Source organism: Anas platyrhynchos, chromosome 13 (assembly GCF_047663525.1).
Source record: "Anas platyrhynchos isolate ZD024472 breed Pekin duck chromosome 13, IASCAAS_PekinDuck_T2T, whole genome shotgun sequence".
Lineage (NCBI taxonomy): Eukaryota > Metazoa > Chordata > Aves > Anseriformes > Anatidae > Anas > Anas platyrhynchos.
In genome coordinates, this window is record NC_092599.1 from 6,312,241 (window position 1) to 6,334,212 (window position 21,972).

The window sequence follows — 21,972 nt, forward strand, 5'->3', positions numbered from 1 at the left end:
AGTTTGTCTTCTCTGTTTAGATTTCAAGCTCCTCAGGGCTGTGTCTTGCTACGTGTATGTACAGTTCCTAGCTTAATAGAGTCATGATCCAAACTGAAGCCTCCAGGCACTCCTGTATATTATATCATTACTAATTTCATAAGAGGTTGCAATCATATTCCTTTATCGGGCAAAAAATATCCCAGAAAAGAATAAAGAAAGCTATTAAAAACTGAGGAACATTTTTGCTGAAGTGGAAATAATGGTACTTTGTCCCAAAATGTATAAAATATGTATTGCAATTAAATTCTCTATTGGCAAATTGCTCTACAATTAAAAAACACAGCAGCTTGAGTGAGGCAATTAGAATAATAGTAGAGTGTTAATTATAGCTTGATGGATTCTGCATGCTGTCAGCAATTACCTTCCAAGTGTGCACTTTCTGAACCGAGTCCAAATCCGCAAAAAGACACCGACAGAATTAGAAATATCTTCCTTGTTGGCATGCCTTTGCCATTTTAAAATTTGTTTTCATAAATACTTTTGTAAGCTATTTAATTAGATTTAATGAGGCTTGAGGAAGAAGCATCCTCCATGCTGTACACAACTCCTCTCTAGCACAGGCAGCGATGGGGAGGTGAGGGAGCTGGTGCTGGGGACTGGTTTCCAGTGCACGGCGATGCTGTGTGAAGGCGAGGGGATGTGGCACGGGTTTGGGGAGAGCTGCAGTGGCACGGTGCGATGCCAGAGCTCTGGATTGAGCGTGTGAGATGAAATCAGCAGGGGCTCTGCTCAGGGTTGCAAGAATAATTAAAAAATCCTGGGTGTCAGGTTCGAAACTACTGTGAAAGACGGAAGCGTTTCTCATTTTCATAAGGCCTTCCCCACTGGGCAAGAGCAAGCTGCTCCATAAAAGTGCCTTAAACCTTGGGTTCCCACACTGAAGAGCTAAAGGTTTATTTTCTAATTGCATGTATATTTTTATAAGACTGTACTACTTTCTGTGATACATCTCCCCTTCCTGCTCCAGGTTCCCTCCCCGGGGACAGGAGCTGCTTGCTCGTAGTTTGCAAACAGCTTTCAAATAAATTAAAGGACTAAACCTAAGCCATTCTCCTATTTTCTCTAGTTCTCGAAGGCTGAAATAAGACTCCGAGTCAGTGTGAATCTTTTCTCTCTTTCTTTTTTTTCCTCTCTCAGCATAACAAAAGCCTAACCCCCAGGTTCTACCTAGTGAAAGCCTCTGTCTATAAATAATGCCTGCTGATTCTGCCTGGGATGATTTAGGGCCGACCCACACAATACAGGCAGTGCCTGCTGAAAGGTGAGCTTGCCACAGGGGCCCTCCTGGCCCTGCTGTCAGCCGTGAGGGCACCGACACCGCTGAGCATCACCCAGGGAAGGTGAGGCTCTGTGGGACTGAAGGGCCTGCTCACCCCAGCGCTGGTGGGATGAAGCCTTTGCAGAAGTTCAGCTTTCGGTTTGTTGGTGATCTTTGCCATCTGGCAGGTGCAACGCCGTCCCAAAGGTCAAACGGTTGTTGTGCAAGCAGACTGTTAAGAGGAAAAAGGGAAGAAAAGGGAAATGTTAGGCCGTAATCGCTAACGTTCCTTCTTGTTGTTTATGGTCGAGGTGGGGGCTGGCTGCCTGACCTGGCTGCGCGCTGTGCCAGCGTGCACATGTTCCTCAGCTAATGACAATGAACCAAACCACCTGAATGTAACACCTGGTGATGGTGAACTTGCTGTTTGTGTGAATTTGATACGTGTCAGTGTATCGAGGTTTGCCCATCAGGGATGTCTCTGACATGAGTTAGAACGAAGAGCACCACTTTTAGTGCGGTAAAGGCTTCGTGTGACGCCTGGCTGCACACCCGCACCCATCATTGCTGTAACTACCAACATGTCCCCAGCAAGCGAGAAGATCCCCAGTGCACTGTGTCTAATGAAATTAATTACTGCATTGATGAACCTGTAAGAAATCTAGGAGAAGAGATTAGGCAGGAGATGAGAAGGTTCTCCTTCAGGGTCACAGCTTCCAGAAACAAGCTGAGCTCCTCTCACGCTTTCCCTCCCATCATCAAAGCAGGATCTGATCGCTATGATCACTGACTCACAAGGTCCTTGCCAAGTTTTGGGACTGCAGGCGGGAATATTGAAGCCCAGCCTTGGGCTTCAAGAGTTGGGAAGTCCCAACTCTTTGCCTCTCTGAAGAGCTGCCCTGTGATCCCCCTTCCTCTTCGGTCAGTAGATGACAATGCTTCCCATCTTGCATTCCTTGCCTACAAGTCATTTCCAGAATTAATTAAGCGGGAATTCCAAAAAAAAAAAAAAAAAAAAGGGAATTAAGTAGGAACCAAGCTATTTTAGGAACAAAGATGACAACAAACTGGCAGGAAAGGGCCGAGACGTTCAACCCAGTGGGGTCACACATGACCGGGAGCTTCAAAAGCCCCTCTGCGAGGCCTGGAGCATGATGGAGCTGGGTCGGGGTGAAGTGCAGGATGGCACGACATGGCATGGCACACATGGCATGGCATGGCACAGCATGGCATGGAGGGAGCCATGGGGGGGGTTTTCCTCTCAAGCCCCCGCGCTCGGCTCCCTTTGGGCATGTCTCTTCCCCACACGCTCGGCTCGGGCAGGCTTCCAGGCACGGGTACGGAGCAGACATGACTTCATGCTCCACGCTAGGCTCGGGGCGCTGCCAAAACCCCGTCCTGCGCCGAGCACAGCCGCTTCCAGGCCTCAGTGTGGGGGCTCCGCGCTGCGAGCGGCAGCGGCCGATGAGGAACCCGCCAGCCAAACCCTCTAGGCCCCGACGCCTTTGGTCAGGCTGGCTGGCGAATTCGGCATTGTGCCACTGTCCTGGTGTAACCATCCCATTTCTTTGGCCTTGAAGCCTTTGGCCTGCTGCCTCCCATGGGGCACAGCCCGGTGACTGCAGGCACGCATGGGTGAAGGCGCTGTGGGGCATGGGGCACACCGGGGGCTTCCAGCCCTAAATGCTGCATGGACCGCATCCATGCTTGGCCAAGGGCACTTGGGTGCTCTCCATTGGGCTCAGGAGATGCCTTTATGTGCGTGTCAATGCCCTAGTGTGGGTTTTGCCCAAAATGATCTTGCTGTGGCTACTTAATGAGCCATAATATGGCTGATTTGGGGCTGGGTGCTTTCATGGGAACCCACAGCCCCCTTGCACCTCTCTGTGCCCCCTTCCCACCCCAAAAATCGCCTTCCCACAGGGCCAGGGTGGTTTCACTGATGTGGGCAGCACAATGGGGTGGCAAAACATGGGGTCCTTCAAAAATAGGGGGGAATTTTGGGAGCCGCTTAGGTTTGGGGTGAAACATTGGCAAATAGGACAACTGGTGCAGGACACATGTGTATGGTGAGCACAGCCGTTTGAGTGACTCGGGAAAAGTGACAGCAGGGCTGGAGAGAGCCTTCGTGTGAAAGAGCCCACGGCGGGACACCCAAAATCGCTGTTTTTTGGGGGGGGGGGCGTGCGGTGGGCGCGGCCCCTTTAAGAGCGGCGCGGCGGGGAGGGGGGGGCTCACACCTGGAGTGGCAAAGGGGGGCGGGCCTCGGGGGCTTTGATTGACAGGGGCGGGGGGCGAGCCGCTACCAATGGCGGGGCGCGCGGGCCCGGGCGGCAGCCAATGGGCGGGCGGGCGGGGGGCGGCGCGCCTACATGTTGCGGGGCGGCCAACGTGGGGCCGCGGCGAGCGCAGGAGGGAGCGGCGGGGCCGGGAGGGCGCGGGTTCGAGTCCCGGCGGCGCCGCTTCGCAGTCCCGGCGGAATCCGAGCCCCAACGGCGGCGGTGAAAGAGGAGGAAAGCCGAGGAAAAGAGAAGGGGCTGCGGATGCCGGTGCCGTGAGGGTTTGGCGATGCTGCAGGCGGCGAGGCGGCGCTGAGCGGCTCCGCTCTGCTCCTGGGCTGCCCCCGCTGCTCCGCTGCGGCTCCGGACGCTCGGCGGGTGCCGGATACAAAATGGCGGGGCCGGTACCGGGCGGCGGAGGGGCGGCGGCGCTGCTGCTGCTGCCGGTGTCGGTGCTGCTGCTGCTGGGCTCGGTGCTGGGCTCGGCGGACCCCGCCGCCCCCTGCCCCGGGGGCTGCTCCTGCGACGCGGAGCTGCTGGGCTGCGGCGGGCTGGCGCTGCCCGAGGTGCCCCGGGACCTGCCCCGCTGGCCGCGACACGTGTGAGTACCGGGAGGGGGTGTCCGTGCTTGGAAAAAAATAAATTAGTTAATTAAGAGCTTGGTTTTGGGGAGCCGAGCCCTTCCTCCGCGCCTGGGGCCGCTCCGCTGCCGCCCCCCGCTGGGTCCCGGGCCGGGTCCGGGCCGAGCGGCGGCTCCGAGGCCTTATTTGGGCATCGCCGCCCCGGCTCCGCAGCCGCTTTCGGCCTTTTTTGCCCCAAAACCGGCCCCTGCGGGGAGCGCGGAGCTGGCCCCGGGGCGCACGGGGGGCGCCGAGCTGCGCGGGGCTGGCTGCTGCCCTCCCCAAAGCCCCCCGGTTCCCGTTCAGTTATCGGGGTCCTGGGGGGCTGCGGAGCGTGTGGTTGGGTTCCTGGTGGCTGGGTGTGTGCCACGGCTCGTTTTTCCCCTAAAACTGCGATTTGGAGAGTGTAGCCCCACGCACAGCACAGCAGGACTCCTGTCCCCAAAAGCCGGGGCTGCTGCCGTGCTGTGCAGAGGGCTACAAATTCGGCTCATCCAGCTCGGTCCCTCTGACAGCTGCCGTGTATCTGAGCACAGAGCCTGTGCACGCACCTAGATCCAGAAAAATAAGTGTCCCAGACCATTAGCCAGCCTCTGGAAACGGGGATCCAAAGAGGAGGAGGGAAAAGCGCCTGGGCTCTTCGCTTTGCTGCGCCTTTCGGCCGTTTGAGCAGATTTATAGATTATTGAATCCATAAAGCTGGCAGCTGTAACAGATACCCCGCAACTCCGCCAGGAGAAGGCGGTCACCGAAGTATGGCTGGAGATCATCCAACTTCTTATTAAGAAGAGTTATTAGGGGGCTGTCAGGTTCTCCTGGCGTTACTCGCTGCTGTCCGCAAAACGCCGTGTTTTACACGAAATCGCCCGCTGCCGCACTGAGAGCAGCCTGTGGCCCATCCTAGTAAAAGCCTGACTCGCCACGTTCACCTGTTGCTGACGGCTCCTTTGCTCAGCCTCCCCGTGAAGTTTTAATCTTTTCAGCATAATTCCAGAATCCCCGCGCTCCTTTTTAAAACAGGACAGTGCGTCTTTGTTCCTGCGGAGAAACGCATTCATAGCCCGCTCTGAACAAATTTATTGTCATGTTTTTTTTTTTCTTCAGGAGTGCTAATGCCCAGGAGTGTCTTATTCATGTGGAACGGGTTTTTGAATGTCCCGAGCTCAGTTTAAATTTTATGGGTGAAATAATTGCACAAATAAATCTACAGCCTGTGGGCTGTTGGTCTTTTTAGCCACTTAGACAAAATACAGTTTGTCATTTAGCAAATTCTAAGCTAACCAACGAATTAGCTAAAGAGGAAATTTTGTGATGGCTTTCCTATCTGACAATTCAGAACTTGGGGCATTTTTCCTTTTCCCAAGCTGATATAAAAAGCAGCCATTTAAGCTCTTACACATACTTCTGGTTTTTAGAGTAATATTGCTGCTATTGCTTTTTGTGATTGCTATAGGCTCGTAACTGCTAACTTTTAATGCAGGGGGTTACTGATGCGTTTAGCAGAGCAGTGCCAGGGGCTGATTATTGGGGTCTGGGGTCCCCCAGCCCAGACACTCCATCCCCAGATGGGATCGCTTGTAGGAGGATGAGAAATCCTGTGTGCAGTGGCTTGTGCTGGCTGTGCTTTGGCTTCATTAGAGTGCTTTTGAAAATCCCTCCTTAGTAGTTATCTTATTTTTTCCTCCTAATTGGTGCCGCAGTGCTCGGGTCGGATCTCAGTGTGTTTGAGGTAAAGCTTTTGTTTGGGCTGCTGGAAATGTGGCTCCGCGCGCTGGGAAGCATTCTGAACCGACTTAATCGCTGTGTATTTTGTCAACAGGACTATCAGTGCTGAGGAAAAGCAGTGGGATCTTTTGAAACTATTGTTATTTCTTTGTTGGCAGCAGGGCTGGGAGTTGTAATTTTTCTCCTTGGCTTTCAGAGGGCAGAAGTGATGCGCAGCGAGGGGAGCGCGCTGCGGTCGCTCACGGTTAGCGCAGCGTGGCACAGATGGGGGTTCTTAAAAGGAAAAGGAGCAGGCGGTGGGTTACACGCCGTGCACTTCTGAGCACAGCCAGCTCGAGCAGTGTGCAGGACGTGGCACCATGCAGGACCCACGCAGCCCTCGTAAGAGCCGCGGCACTGAGCAAAAAGCCCCTGGCTGCAGAGGAAGCTGCCAGTCAGACTGCACCCGGCAGCTGCTGCGTTTTCTTCTTGGAGTCTCACTGTGGAGATGCTTTGTGTCAAACTCTGCCTGAAGGCTTGATGTACAGCAGAGTGTTATCTGTGCTGTAACTTTTTAGGGCTGAGCTTAAGTACAAAACGCTTCATGCTCTGAAAAGCCTGCTGCAGGGCTGTCAGTGCCGTGGCACATCAGCAGCATCTGCTGTTCCTGTCTTTCTGTGCTATCTTAATTCCTCAGGAGTGGTGAGAGGAGGGACTTTTCTGCTTCTTACTGATAGAGCACTTGCTTTTCGGGCACAGCTTCTAATGGTGAGAAAGCTCGTGGCTGTGGAAATGCAGCGCGATAGCTGACTTGTTGCTGGTGTGGTCTGAAGGAATGAAAGCTTGTTTATCTCCTAAGCAAGTCTGCGGTGGTGTGACCCAGACAACTAGATGAAGTGCTCAGGATACTGGGCACATGTGTCCGGAGGATGTATGGGTTTCCCCCTGTTGTGCTGGATGCTGTGCCAGACCCAGTGCTTCGCAGACACCTCCGGTTCTGCTCTTGGTCCCCTCTGGAGCAGCCCTCACGCATGTGAGCGCAGCTACTCTTGATTTAAAGTTGCACGAGGGAAGAATTCATCCATGCTTTGAGCTAGAGCACAGCAGCCCTGAAGGACCATGAATGTTATGTTTGCAAAACAATAGAAAGGATCAAGTCCTCTGGCATCTCCCAGTTGGTGGTGGAGATGCTGGGGGAGCTCTGTGTGGAGCTTCCTGCCCTTGGGTGGTTGCAGGTGCGGGGCATTGAGCACAGCAGGGCCTCTGCAGGTTCCCTGGGGGATTTGGGTGATGTGCTGCTCTGTTTTCCCAGGGAGATGGGTTTGGATATATGGATATGTTGTCCTAAGGCATTTCCTGCAGGGGTATTTTCTGTCTGCCTGGTGCTGCTGCTCTCTGGGGAGCTGGGTGCTCCTGGAAGTCCTGCGGATGCCTGGCCGCAGGCCCTAAAAGTGCATTTGATCTGGGAGCCTGGGACAGAGCCCTGCTGTACTCGAGTACGTGCACATGGGGAGATTTTTAGAGGCAATGAGACCAGGATGTTTGTGCTCAAAATCACCTATGAACTTACACTCCTTGCTGAACCAGGGCTTTCGCATGCCAGATGTTGCTGCTGGGCTACATTTTAGGTGGCTTCTTTGGATGCGGTGGCAATCTGTAGGGAGCTTGCTCTGCTGCTGCCTGTGTGCATGGTGCTTCTGGGGACTGCCACGGGTCGCTTGTAGCCCCCTGAGTAACCCCTGCCCCTCCGCAAACATGAGGAGAGCCAGCAGAGGAGGCTCTGGGGGGATAGATCCCGCGGGTGGCTTGGTGTCAGTCGCTTCCCTGCATGTCCCGCTTCCAACCCTGCAGAAATAATGGAGCAAAGATTAAGTAATCTTCGTTAAGTAACTTTTCTTGCCGTGCCTGGCCCTGTGCAGTTGGGGGCTGCTCCGGGGAGGTGGCTGGGGTTGAACCCCCCAGGCTGGGGCGGCCGCTTGGCCGGGGTGGTGAAGGAGCCTCTCCTCGCAGAGCAATGCCTCCGCAGGCACGAATAAATGCTCACGCTTGCAAATCAATCCGCCCTGCCTGTGAACATGTGTCTGTGGATTCACTGACCACCCTCGGCATGCCGTGATATTTATTGGCTCTTGCTGGAGAACAGCAGTCAGCAGCAGGCCCTTCGCGACCGCTGTCTGATCTTCTCATCTTAATCCCTGGCTGAGCCACGGCTGGGGCGGGAGTGATCCCGACCAGACTAGGATTAGATGTGCATGTGAGATTCATAAGATGCATAATGCAGCCTCAATGGGGCAAAATATCCCCGCTGAGAAGCCTTTCTGGCTGTTACAGGACTCCCTGGCCTCACGTGAAGAGCTCTAGGACCCCTGCAGCCTCCCCTGCCTCCTCCTGGCTTCTTTTGAGAAACTTGGTGGCATTTAATCACTTTGAGGCTTTTCCTCTCCACAGCCACTGCAATTTGAAACGCAAGGGTCCCATACAAAAGGAGCAAGTGCTCAATGGGCTGTGTTAATATTCAGTGCTACTTACAATGGGTGCAGCCTGAAAAGGGGAGAATGGATGGGCTGGGAGCTGGGGGCGGAGGGAAAATTCCCAGGGCAGGGAAAGGAGCATCTCAGTAGGCATCTGAAAAAAAATGAACACACCAGCAATTGTTCTCTAGGAAAAACAACCATTATGATGTTATAGTTGCAGCTCAATATTTTGTCTTCGCTTGTGCAAACTGCCCTGTAGATGAGGAGCCTGGGGGTGGCTGGGCCTCAGAGGAGTGCCTGCCTGGAGGGTGAGGGATGGAGCAGGGAGCTGTGGGGCCGGCTGCTTCCCCCAGATGCTTTCTGGCTTTCCCTTCGTGTTTTGGGCCTGCTGGCATGGCCTTCCCGTGGGTGGCAGCTGCTGCGGGTGCTCTGAGCCTCCTGTGGTGAAGAGCAGCTCCTGGTGGTCCTGCTGTGCCCCCAGGCTGTGCCCACACTTGGCTCCTGGCTGCCCCCATCCCTTGAGGAGGGCTCTGGGTTTTGTGTTGAAGGCCAAGCTGCCTGGTGGCTCTCGTTTCTGTCACCAGCAGTGTTAAATCCCGGTGTTTGTCCCTGGCTCTGTGTCAACCGCACCCAGAAACCCTCAGTTGGGCCTGCGGGGCTCTGCACTGATCGTGCTGGCTGCAGTGTGAGACACCTCGGATTGAGTTAGTTCATCTCATCAGCCCTTAACGCAATCACCTCGTGCTGCTAACCTAATCACCGTGATCCCTTCATCCCCCTGATATCGGGGCAGAGAATATCTTGGGGCTGATATCTGGTGCTGCCGGGAAGGCACAGCCCGGTGAGATCCTGGCTGCGGGCCCAGCAGCCAGGCACGAACCTAGCACCTCACTCAGACTTTGTGTAAGGCTTCATCTAAAGGTGGCTCAGAGCACCCCAAGACTGGTGAGGAGTGTTGCTGTGAGCCCCATGTGGCACGTGAAGGAAGCCAAGGGAAGATGGGAAGGGCTGAGAAGCCCTTCTTGGCGCTTCCTGGTGTGCCCAGCTATTAAATGATGTGCTACCAAGTAGTTTTTTCCTTCCTTACTGTGCACGGGGGCCCGAGTCAAGGGCCAGGGTGCTGTTGCACTAGCACGGAAGGCGAAATGTGTTTTATTGTTGTAGCTGAGTCATACATTAATGGTTAACCAAACGCTGCGCTGCAGTTCAAGTCCTTCAACCCCAGCCTCCTCCATCTCCAGCACAGGACCTCAACGTGTGTAATGTGTTGTGTGCCCCTCTTCTCTTCAGCATGCTGTCTCCACAGCTGCAACCCCCTCACTTTGGGGGAGTCTAGAAGCAGGCCCCAATTTTTAGGGGGTCACCTCTCAAGAGCTGACACTGCGTTGTGCCAAAGTCCAGGAGTCTGCTGCGCTTCTCTCGGTTGCATTTTCAGTTTGCGTAGGACCTGGAGGACAGGAGGCCACCTGCCTGGCTTTGTTCAGGGTACCTGCATTGGACACGCAGGCAGGGTGCGTGTTGCTTGCCCCAGTGCTGTGCCAGCTTTGTACTTTGTAGTGCTGTGTGAACTTCAATGAAGTATTTCAGAGGTCCTTTATGTACTGAACAGCTTTATGCAGAGCTGTGGACTTAAAATATATCTAGACACGTATTCCAGTGTCTTGCAGAAGTTGCATCTGAAAATGCATTAGCTGGCTAAAGCTCAGCTCTGGAGCTGAAGTGTTGTGTGTGAGAGAATTTGTCATGGTAGCTGTGATACTGCTGTTCATGATGAGATTATTATTTGTTTGTAGACTTCATCATGGTCTTTTTTTGGGGCTGTATTGGGCAATTGCATTAAATTTGGAAATCTGCAGAGGTATGGTCTGAAATGCATTTTTCTTAAGCCCTACCCCCTTGGGCAGGCAGTGCGCAGAGTGCTTCACTTTCAGTGAAGGTGCCTATTTTTAGATGAATCCTTTCAGATTAGGGAACACATACCTCGAGTTCGGTGGAAATTTGGCTGTGAAACCTTGAAATACGACACGGCTCCCTAGACCACCACCTCCAGCTGGCAGCTCCTTGCTTGCTGCAGAGAGGCAGAGCAAGCCCTCAGGTGCGTGATGGAAATAAGACCTAGAACATGAAGCTGGGGCTGTGCTGCTTCTCCTGGCCGTGCTCGCTGCCCTGGAGCTGGGCATCAGTGCCATCTGCTATCCAGCCTCTTGCAAAATGCCACCCTGGGAGCTGGGGACATGCTTTCTGCAGGCTGGGAATTGTCACTGTGCTGGGGCTGTTCTAGCCTGCCATGTGCCAATGTAAACACAGGTTTTCCACATTATATCTAGTGCAGAATGCAGTCCTAAAAAGTGATGGCTGGCACCTGTGGGGTGGGGGGGAGCTCTCAGCTAATGCCTGGGGTTTGGAGGAAGGTGTTCAGATGGAGATAGCATTTAAAGCTGCTTCCTGGAGGTGCTGCGGGTGCCCCATCAGCAGAGCTTGCTGCAGCAGCGATGGGTGATGTCCCCCATGGTGTTAGGGCAGGCCAGTGTGGCAGCCGACCCCGTGGATGTGAGAGCTGCTGGTCTGTGAAGTGTGTTGCGGGTAATAAAATGGCTATCAGAGGAAACTGCCTGGCTGGAGGCCCTGTGAAAAATCACCCCCTAAATATGTTCCAGTTGTCCAAACATCGCTGCCTCTCCTTCCTCCTCTTTGTGTGTGTGAGCTGGGGGAAGATGGGGAGAGCTGGCTGTGCCTCCGCCAGTGCCTCAAGCAGCCCTGAGCAGCTCTGCTTTGTTTTCCACAGCTTATTTCAAGTGATGCTTGGCCAGGCTGTGGGTTCAAGAGCTGCGAAAGAGCACCAGCCACCTTCCTTTACCAAAGCTCTTTAAAATAATATAAAAAATCCTCTGGAGTGGTGACCCAAACTTCTGCCTTACTCAGCATGAGGTGGTTGCTTTGGGTTTGGTGTGGGTGCTGGTGGGGACACATGCCCATGGCAGCACCTGGTGGCTCCCTGCTTACCTCCAGGCTCCTGCTTGGTGATGGTGTGGGCAGGAGCAGCGTGGGGACGTGGTGCTGCTGGCCTCTGCTCGCCTCCCTCTCACCTCTGGTGTAGCCTTGCAGGGGAGCCAGGGCAGCATCATTGCGTTCTGTTCATCTGTGCAACTCACAATAAACCTTTGTCTCCTCTCGAGCCAGGGGGCAGAGGCAGAGCAACACTTGTGCTTCATTTGTTTTGGCAAAATGGGGAGACTTGTCCCGTTTTAGGAGATTTAAACAAACCATATGATGTTTCACTTTGAACTGTGTCACAGTACTTTCCAGTCTTCCTTTGCTAAGCATGTTTTTGTGCTGTTCCTATCTATATTGGTCTATAAACAATTCTGTTCCTCTTTTTCCTTCTTAAACCAAACAAGTCTAAGTAAGAATTCTTGGCTTTCGGATGTCTTTGGATGATTTCTGGAGTATGGCACACAAGTGCTGCATTAAACCACTAATGTGCATGTTTAGACCTCTCCGATTTGCTTTGTGAGTTCTGTGCTTTTTGTTTTTGTTTTACATGACTGTAAACCCTTTCTGTGTCCCATTTCCCACTTTCCAACCTTTGTGATCGAGCAGATTGCCACCCAAAAGCTGCTCAGTGAGCTTGGTGTTTGGATGACTGTTCACAAGAGTAGGTGAATGACCTCCATGTATTGCTTGTTACAGACAGCTAGAAAATAGCCTAATGAAGGTAACAGCCCCGTGCCCAGGCAAATTCAACTCTGCATGAATGGGAGAGGTGCTGGTCTTGCTTTGGGAGAAGAAGCCAAGGCTTCACCCTGATTTTAGTGCTCTCATCTCAAGTGGTGTCGCTTGGTTTGCTGCCTCTCGAGCAAGAAGCTGCCTGGCTTTATCTCTGCTCTGCAGGGACCTGTGCTTGCCCTGCTTCAGCTCCGGGGCTCTCGGTGAATGTGTCTGTCTGAATTTATCTCCGTGGGGCTCGGCCCAGCTCCCCAGGGAAGTGGCTTGGCTTTTGATTTCTTGGTGAATTGATCCCCTTCCAGGAGCTCTGATTTCATTTTTTTTCCGAACTCAGTGGTGGAGACGTGTGCTGGTCGTTGAGTTAATCTCCTTGGACAGAAAGCTGTGTGCATTTGACAGAACACATTTGGCTTGTACTGTGTGCTTCAAACAGCAGCTGGCTTTGCTTCTCCATGGTTTTCTGCTGGCTTTGAGGCAGGTACCAGTGGTGGCATCTCCTGCATCCTGGCCTCACCGGGGACCAGCGTGGTCACTTCTCTGCACACAGCAGCGCTGGTGGCCGTGGTAGGAAGCGTTTCAGCCAAAGCAGCAAGCCCTTGTGACGGCCACAGCTGGGAATGGTTTTTGGCGACTTGCTGCTCCCATCTCGGAGCAGAGCTTCCAGGAAGGAGAAGCTTTCGTGCCTCCCGGCCCGATGGGTGTTGAGCAATCGGCTGCAGATGGATGGGACGGCCCCGGGCGCCTGCGTGTCCCCCTGGCCTGGCAGCATCCCTGCAGGCAGGGTTGGTTGCTGGGGGCTCTGTGCTGCTCTGAGGGCTCCCCAGAATTTGTATGCAGGGCCACAAGGCTGTGCAGCAGCCCCAGGCGATGCCGGATAGCAGCCGGAGCTGTTTACTACAGTGTTGCTTGCTCCCAGTCTCCAGCACTTGTGTCTCAAGTGCTAGCACTTTGTGGTCTGCTCCACGAGAGCCTGCAGAGCTGTCCTTTCAGCTGGCAGGGACAGCAGGATCCTGCCTTCATCTGCGTGTCCCCAGGGCTTGCTCTGGCTGCCAGGTTATCTTCTCCTTTGGACTGTGCAGGCTTTTTCCCTGATGCCTTCCCTGCGTGTGCTGCTGCTGTCACCATGTCCCAGTCCCCTCCTGCAGCCCCAGTGCTCCCAGTTAGCTGCTGTTCTGCTCCCAGCCTGGCTCTTTTGCTGCTGTCTGCTGCCCTTGCCTCATCCTCCAGCTGTGAGCTCTCCGGCCAGCTCCCAGGCGAGGGTTTGGAGCTCCCCATGTGCAAGTTTTAGGAATGCCAGTGTGAGGCTTGCTCAGGAACAGGCTGTGCATGACAAAGCCTTCCAGGCTTGTCATGACTTTTTTTTTTTTTTTGAAAGTCAAAACAACAAAAATTCACCTTTCTGGGCAGGGAGGAAACAGCAGTCCAACACTTCTGGGGCTGCGTGCTAATTAAACCACAAAGCTCCAGCTTTGTTTGGGAGAGGCACAGCTAAAAGAAGAGGAATTCATCACAGGCTGCGGGCCTGCACATTTGGAGACAAAATGTGGAAGTTTCCCTGTCCAACAATTTCCAATTACTTCCTCTCTGGTTTCCTGAGTAATCCTGACCCCTGGCTATAAAACCGTCTGCCTCGCAGGGGCAGGATGCATCCTTGCTCACATCTCCCTTCTGAAACCAGGACACCGTCGTGTCCCCAGCCTGCCCAGCACTCGGGCTCGCTGCCGCGGGGTGACCTTGCTGCTCGTGGCCAGCAGGAGAAGAGCTTCTTAACCCCAGGAAGCTGTGTTCCTGATGCTGGACAATAAACAGCCTTTGTGGGACTGGGAATGGGTTGAAAATGTGCCTTTTTGTGAAGGTTTTAGTCTGTCAGTTGAAATTCCTTCTGGCAGCTTTCCTGCTCTGGGCACCTTTTGACTTTGAAATGCAGGATTCCTTCCCCTTCTGCCTGAAGGGCTGGGGAGATGTGAAGCTGGTCCTGCTTGGGTGGGAGGGGACATCTGCAGGATTCCTCTGCAGGTCTGGGAGCATGGGTACAGCCTAAAAATGGCCCAAAACTTTAAAATAAAATTGAAAGATCCATCTCATGTAGTGTAAGCCCACAAATATTGTCCTTCAGGTGGAAGGCAGAGGTCCACAAAAAGGAAGAAATCTGGAACGTAGTGTGTATTTCTAGTGGACATCTCAGCAAGGCAGGCAACCAAATCACCTACGTGCAGTCGGTGTGACTTTGGGGCGAGAATGGGAGCAATCAGACCGCTGTTAGCCTCAATCTATGTGCAAGTCCCCTCCTCAGTTATCGACCAGGGAGCATTGTCTGTGCGAGCAGAAGACCGAGTGCATGCCTGCGCTTTGGTGTCCGTAGACGGCGAGGCGTTGGGAAGTGGGTGGATCCTGTCTGGGGGGAAGAAGCTCTGCCAAGAGCTTTTCACAGCGCAATCATCTGCTTTGTGAAGGCCAAGAAAACTTGATCTGGAAGTCTGCTTTATTTATTCATTCTAACTCCAGCCCCGCTTTGAGGGGAGCGCATGGAGGCCACCAGCCTTGCTAGGCACACAAGCTGTCCTGGCACGGCCACGCTCCCTTGTTGGAAGATCATGATCTGGGCGAGATTTGAAATGCAGCTGCTTCTGAGCAGAAAACCCACACTTCCTTCAAAGTTTTTGACTCCTGCATTTTTCATCTTGGGCAGACTTTAAAGTTTTCTGCAGCGTTGAAGGGAACGCTTTGGTTTCCCTTTGCCCACATGTCAGCATTCCTGAACAAAACAGCCTCAAGATTTGTGGAGCGGATTCTTGAAATTCTGAGGATGTTTTGAGCCAGAAGATGCTTCCAGAAACTGCCTGACCTAACAAAAAGACTTGGTAGGACTTGGACGTGGCTTGGGGAAAATAAATAAGGCATTTTTATCCCTCCTCTGAAACGAGCATCATTCCAATCAAAACCACCATCCTCGGGAGCTGTTCCGCTCTGCCACCTTGTTACTGTTAAACCACACTGTGCTCGTTTGAACCGAGCAGATAAAGAAGATATGCATTTTAACAGTGAGGTTTGCCCTGCCTTTGCACTGATTTCCCGTGTGGTCTTGCCGATGTCGTTTGAGGTGAGCTCTGAAAAGGGGTTTAGATCTCTGAAGATGGACTGAGGTGAAAGGGAATTAGCTGTGTACCTGCACGCTGTGAGCCGTGCTTGGGGTTCAAGCACATTGAGAAGAGATTTGGTCTTGTGGTCACAAACACCACATACCCTAAACCCTGCAACACCAGTGCTGCTGTCCTGTGTGGTCCAGGCCATCGTGCATGCTCCAAACACTCCTTCGTGGTGAGCTTCTGCAGAAGAGCTCAGTAGGAAAAAACTTTACTTTTGCCCAGAAATGCAAATGATGGAGCAGGGGGGGCTGCTCTCTTTTGCTTTTAAATGCTGTTCAAGGAGTGATTGAACATCTCTTAGTTCCTGACAAGACTCTTGCATTTCTTTGAAGATGGGTTTGGCACCGCAGGCAGTGCAGGTATTGGGAAACAGGAGGCTGTGGTGTCCGGCACTGCTGCTCCACCTATTCCACAGCCTCATTTCTGAAGGTTACAGCAGCAGCCCTGGTGCAGACCTACTGCTATTTTGCCTGAATGCGTGGCTTTTGTTGTGTTTTGCTAGCTGGTGTGCTCAGGGATTGTGGAATTAAAGCTTTCTCTTCAGCAAGGAGGCTTGACTGGAACCGAAATTGCTGATTGATTCCCTTTTTGCCCTCCCCCACGGTCCTGTTGAACCTGAGAACCACTTCAAAGGCTCAGATGTGTTGGTGCCAGACGCCACACAGTTATTGTTAGAAGAACCTGAAATATAATTGAAAACAAACCTTTGTTCGGCCAGGCGTATCTGGCCGTAGCCTTCATCTCAAGAGGGAGATGGGTGCTGAGGCTCTTCTGGGCTTGGTGTCTGCACACTTGGCGTGGTGTGAGTGGTCCATGAATTCTCTTGCATCTGGTAAATGTTTGCAAAATCTGGAAAATGTATACTTTCAAGCTTTTTTCTTCCTACCTAGGAGCACACACTGCTGCTTAAAAGTTACCAGGGTATTTGTGGAATTCCTTGCAGTAATAAAATGCATCAGATTGGCCTTGGCAGGCTGATTTCAGTAGAGATGCTCCAGGTCCCGGTTCCCATGCTTGGCAAGCAAAGAGTTGTCCTCTTGCTTTAAAGACTGTCTTTTCTGTGGGATATGGGTTATTGTTTGATGTTACCTATACTGTCCATGATTTTACAAGTATTTTACGTGTTTGCATCCATTTCAGGTTTATTTGGTGTGCAGGCAGAGGCTGGGGCAGGGAGCTTGCTTAGCTTGGCAAAGCCCATGAGGCTGGAGGCTTCCAAGGGGCCCAGCAGGCTCAGGTGCTGTGCTCACAGCAGCTTCCACTTGTATGCTGCTTTCTTCTCTCTTGTGCTCCAGCTGCTCGCTAACACGGTCCCGTGGGCTTTGTGGCTGCCAGACACAACGTGGTTTGGGTTCCTGTTGCTTATAGTCCTCTCACTTACAATTGAGGAGAGTACACTAGGTCTGGCTTGGACCTTGAACTTGAACTTTTGTGCAGGTTAGCCCATGGCACTGCTTTGGGGGCCACCATATGCTTTGTGTGACCTCCTGGACTTGTGTCCCTCTGTGCTGCAGATAGCTGGTTGTGACTCCATAGCACAGAGGTGACAATCTGCTGAAGCCTGAAAGATGCTAAAACTGAGACCAGGGAAGCAAGGCAGGGTTCAGCGTGCTTCCTTGTGTTCCTGTAGCTTAACTTGGAGGCACAGGACCACAAACTTCTGCCAGTCCGTCTGAAATCCAACATTCAGCTGCGTGATGCTTGCTGAATTTCTTAATTTTCTTTGCCTCCCCTACCACAAGCACCAGCCTCCTTGCATATGGCTGCCCGTCTGGTGTTTATTATCTGAGTTACGCTGTGGTTAGTGCTCACACATGATATTTCTTTGGTTTCCGTACAGACCGAGCGGGTTGTCCGCCACTGGATCCAAAAATGTAAACTATTTATAAATGAAAAATACTCTCGGGTTTTAAAGAGACGTGTTGTCCTTTCTCTCCGTAGCATGTGCACATTTGGCTGATCTCGTGTAATCCCACTGATGTAATTCCAGATCCTTAACAATTTAAGGAACCAGGGGATGTGGGGAAGGAATTCTTGATATGACCTCGTGCTGGTGGGGGGAGAGCACGAGGTGATAGTGATAAACAGGGATGGAAAAATGTTGTTTGGCTGTGCCGCAGTCAGCGCAGATGCAGGCCCAGGCTCAGATAAAACTTGCTTCGGAGTTCAAGGATTCTTGATTTTTGGTTTTCTAGTTGGGCTCATCTCCATCATAAGCAAATCTTTAAAAACAAATAAATAAAAAGGCAAACTTATTAATCTGGCATGAAAGGGCCTGAAACAACTAGAGTTTTTGATATTCTTTACAATTAGTGTTTGTACTCTGTATTTCAAGCGTGTAGTTACAATTTTTATTGAAGTAATACCCTGTGTTTGTTCTCCCAGGGAATGCACAAGACAGGATTTGATGGCCAACTTTTTTAGGTGGCTGTAGCAGCCCCAGCCAACAGCTGTTTGACCAAAAACGATGGTGGCTTTCTCATCCTTGTGCACTTAGACAGCCTTTGCTCCGTAGCTGTGGCTTGTGAGGCCGTAGGTTGTGCAAAAATCATGGATTCACAGCATGGCTGAGGTGGGAAGGGGCCTCTGGAGGCCATCTGGCCAGCCCCAGCTCCAGCAGGGTGCCAGGCCCACGTCCAAGTGCCTGTTGAAGGTCTCCAGGGAGGGGACTCCACAGCCTCTGGGCAACCCGTGCCAGCTCCGTCACTCGCCCAGCACACAACTGCTTCCTGGTGTTCAGGCAGAGCCTCCCGTGTTCGGTTTGTGCCCTCTGCCTCTTATCTTGGCACTGGGCACCGCTGACAAGAGCCTGGCTCTGTCCTATTTGTACCTTCCCCTCAGGTGTTTACAGAGCGAGCTCCTCCGGGCTGAGCAGTCCCAGCTCCCTCAGCCTCTCCTCACAGGAAAGATTAAAAATATCGAGTATATCTGCATTGATAGTGACACTCCCTTACTCCATAAAACCCACTGGTAGAAGTATAGGACTTGATTTTTCAAATTTCAAGTATCCTGTAGGAGCACCTAAATACCTTTTACTGTCACCCCCCCGGACAGCTCTTGGTGGAGGACGACTTGCAGCCAGTGAGGCCTGCGGAACGGGGCCTTTCACATCCTGATGGCGTATTAATGAACAGCCAGGCAGGCGGGCCAGTGCCAAAAAGCAGCAAGTGAGAAAGCCAACAATATCAGCGCGAACTTTGCACTCCGGAAAGTGTGAAGTGATGTTGGTGAAAGGAGTTTATTGCACAAGTGGAACGCTGCGGCCTTCTTTGATGCCTCAATTTCTGCACTAGCGAACCAATGACGAATGCAAACCAAGGATGAGTAACCGGACATCAGTGCCCGTCTGTTACCCGTAACGTGTTCTACACCCTTGGACATGCTTCCCAGCCTCGTGTGGCTTTTTAGGGTGCTTGCTCCCAACGTGTGGGGTGGTGGGACCTTTTGGAGTGCATGCAGTGGGTTTTGTTATGGGCTGTAATGCTCCATCGGGACCCTGCTCCTCACCCAGCTTTTTCCAGAAGCATCGGGCAAGCAAGATTCCAGCCTGAAATAATACCCAGAATGAGCCAGTGTGTGAATCAATTAATGAAACTGCTACTGACAGTGGTGTCCCCTTCCCAGTATTGGCTGAAATTGGGTTTCTTGACTCCTTGCCCCATAGTTCGCCAAGCTCTTTCATCCCAAGTGTATTACTGAGTCCCCCAGCCAAGATTTTCCAGGATCCCTGTGTTTTTGGAAAGGACAGCTGGTCCTTGTGGAGCTTTCCCGGGATGTGCAGGCTGCATTTAGGACACGTCCCGTGTGATGGGTGGCCGGGGCTGGCTGTGGGGCTCAGGGCTGGTGCCTGTCAATGGGCTCTATTATAGCTCCGCTCCAGAGCTCCCCCCAGGAATGTGCAGCATTTGGCGTGGGGGTTTGTATCTGCTCTGCACCGAGGGATTTCTTTTTTTCAATCCAGAACATTTAAAGTATTTCAGATGATCTCGCAAATATATTATTTTTTTTATAGTTGGACCCGGGCCAGTTTTTGCTTGTGTCTGATGTATAAAGTGGGTTTGAAAAAATGTTGTTGTTTCTCCCTCTCCTCCCATTTAAACATTTCAGGAATGTCAAGTCTTGTCAGCCTTGGCTTTGCTGAAAAATCTCTTGAGGAGCTTGGGATGTGTTTTTTTAATGTGATCTCAAAACCCTGAGGGAAGGTGCAGAGGGAGGGAGAGAGCAGGTAGTTAACAAAAGCTTCCTTTATCCCAAACCGTAACTAGGCATTGCCACTAAATAGCAGCAGCCACAAAAAAATCAACCAACCTGGCTCTTGGGTCTCCAGCATTTGTCCCCTTGCTTCATCTTGTGCTCTGCTTCCCCTTGCAGTGTTTTCCAAGGCAGATAAACCCCAAATTTGTAACGTAAACCTGTTGCAAATAAGAGCAGATTAAGGCAAAGGCTTTTATTCACGAGACTTTGCTGCCGCAGCTGCGTGTAACAGCAAGTAACATGCGTGGAAGGAGCGGGCGAAGTCTGCTTTCCTGAGGATTTCTGTCTTAAGGGCTGACCGCCTTTTTAATTGACTTCTGCAAAGTTTGCCTGTTATCTCTGCATCGTGTTTAGTATCGCCCTCCTTCCCCCCCGGCTGTCCTTGGTGTATTTTGGGAGGGCTCTGGGCTGCCTGTTTGCTGGAGGAATCGACCCGGGCGATCACGAGCTGCTGTGCAAATGGTGCCCAGCCCCATCGCTCTCCTCTTTTTTTGGGGAGGATTTTTGGGGCTGGGGAGCCCCAGCTGCTGCTCACGCCTCAGCCCCGGGCAGGGCTGGACTTTGGAGCCCAGCCCTGGAAAGGGAGCAGGGAGGAGGGGAAACCACCCGAAGAAGGAAAAGGAGGAAATGTTTGTTTAATTCCTTACGTAGCGTAAGGTTCAGAGCGAGCAGATTGTGAAATAGCACGGAGCGGGGAATTGCTTTGCCCGCGGTTTGCAGATAACATGTGCGGAGCAGGCAGCGGCGGCCAGGGGGAGGGAAGCGGGGCTTATTTGTTTGTCTAGTTTGTTTTTAATTGCAATAGCCTCTATAATCCTCCTCCCTCCCAACTGTAAGCGATTCCATCTTTATGACGTCCTCTCCGTGTTATTTGGTGTGAAATACAGGCACTGCTTGCACTCTTACAATGGGGATTGATTTTTTTAATGGGCAAGGGCTGGGGGGGAACCCTATGTGTTCTTCCTTTGCCCTTGTGGGGTTTTGGCATCACTCTGATGCTGGTGTGGCTCTGCCCCCTGAAATTCCCTGTTGCCTGGGGGGGTCTCTCTGGGATGAGGGGGATGCACATGGCTGTGCTCAGCATGGTTTTGTACAGCACCGGGGGGGGCAAAAGGGATGGGATCAGGGAGAGGCAGGCAGCACATTACCTGTGCCCAGGAGGATGGGAGTCAGGAGGTGCTGGGGGATGCTGTGTGCACAGCTGGCAAACACGCCGGGGCTGACAGCACTTGGGCATCCCAGCTGTTTGGGGCTTTGCACTTCCTTTATGAAAGGGGAATAAAAAAAAAAAAAGGCGATAAAGGAGCCGTTCACAGACTTCTCATAAATATCACAGGGATTTCACAGCAAAGTGTGGAGACTGTCGAAGCTGGTCGGGCATACCAGGAGCTTTATGAAATAGTTGGATTTGATCAACACTTAATCACTCTCAGGCTGCCTGGCTCAGCCTCTCTCACCCTCTCCCCGTTCTCTCTGCTGCTCCACTGCTGTGCCTCGGGGCATCTCTAAATGCCCAAGGTAAAATTCAGCAGGTGTTTAATGATCTGTAGCCATCCCAATTAAGCAATGTGGCAGCACCAGGCTGCTGATGACCCTTCAGGCACAGGACAGTGAATAAAATCCTCTCTACCTGCTTCCAGAGATACTCGGAGCACCCCTGTGCCTTGCAGCAAGGTTGTACTCGTGCAGCTGGTGGGGCTGTCCCTGCCCTGCTGTGGCACCCATGGGCTGCAGCCACCAAAATCAATCCGCCAGAGCCCCGTGGGTATGTGGAGGCCAGAGCTGTGGGTTCACTGGGAATGATACCTTCATTTTAATTGCCAGTAAGTGTTTTGGATGTGGCTTCCTCAACCCTTCTTATGCTTCCATCCTCACGCAAACAGCTTCTCTGTTCCTGGGTATCCAGGCTGCTGCTGTTCGCTGGAGGCTTTTCTCCGTGGGTTTGGAGGGGCTCTGTCTCTGCAGGCTCACGTACACGTTTTGCTTTAGCCAAGTCCTTCTCAGCCTGGAATTGCTCTGCTCTTGCATTACCTTGTGGGCACGCGTCCAAGTTCGAGCGAGGGAGAAACACACTTCTCTTTTTCTTTGTGCTGAGGCACAGCCTGCTTTTCCACAAGCAGCAAGCTTCAGATATAGGTAGGAGTTTCTAATGAATTTCATGAAGTTATTAGGAAATGGGAATGGAACATTTCTCAGCAGCAACTCTTTCCCTAAGTTTACTCATAAGGAGTTTATTGATCTTGCAAATATATGGATAACAGAAGCCCGGAGGTGTATGACAGTTAATGTGTAACCATTAAATAGACTTATTTGGACACTTTTTATGTGCTCCCATAGCAATTAAAGCTTATAAGCATGTGGAGAGCGGTTTTACGCAGGGCAAAATGAGAACCTTTATCCCAGAGAAGGTGTTCATGGAAAAGGTACAGTTTATGTAATCGGCTGCACGTGACTCCACGTAAGCGTGGG

The 21,972-nt window shown here is 52.2% G+C and overlaps 1 protein-coding gene across 1 annotated transcript in view; it reads left to right on the forward strand.

The window, feature by feature from the left end:
- The first annotated feature begins 3,640 nt into the window (after nt 1–3,640).
- The window catches only part of LRIG1 (leucine rich repeats and immunoglobulin like domains 1), an 85,443-nt gene continuing 67,111 nt past the window's right edge, over nt 3,641–21,972 (forward strand). Inside the window, 2 exon segments of the mRNA XM_027467906.3 lie at nt 3,641–3,702; nt 3,704–4,180. Of these exon segments, the coding sequence (XP_027323707.3) occupies nt 3,641–3,702; nt 3,704–4,180 (539 nt within the window).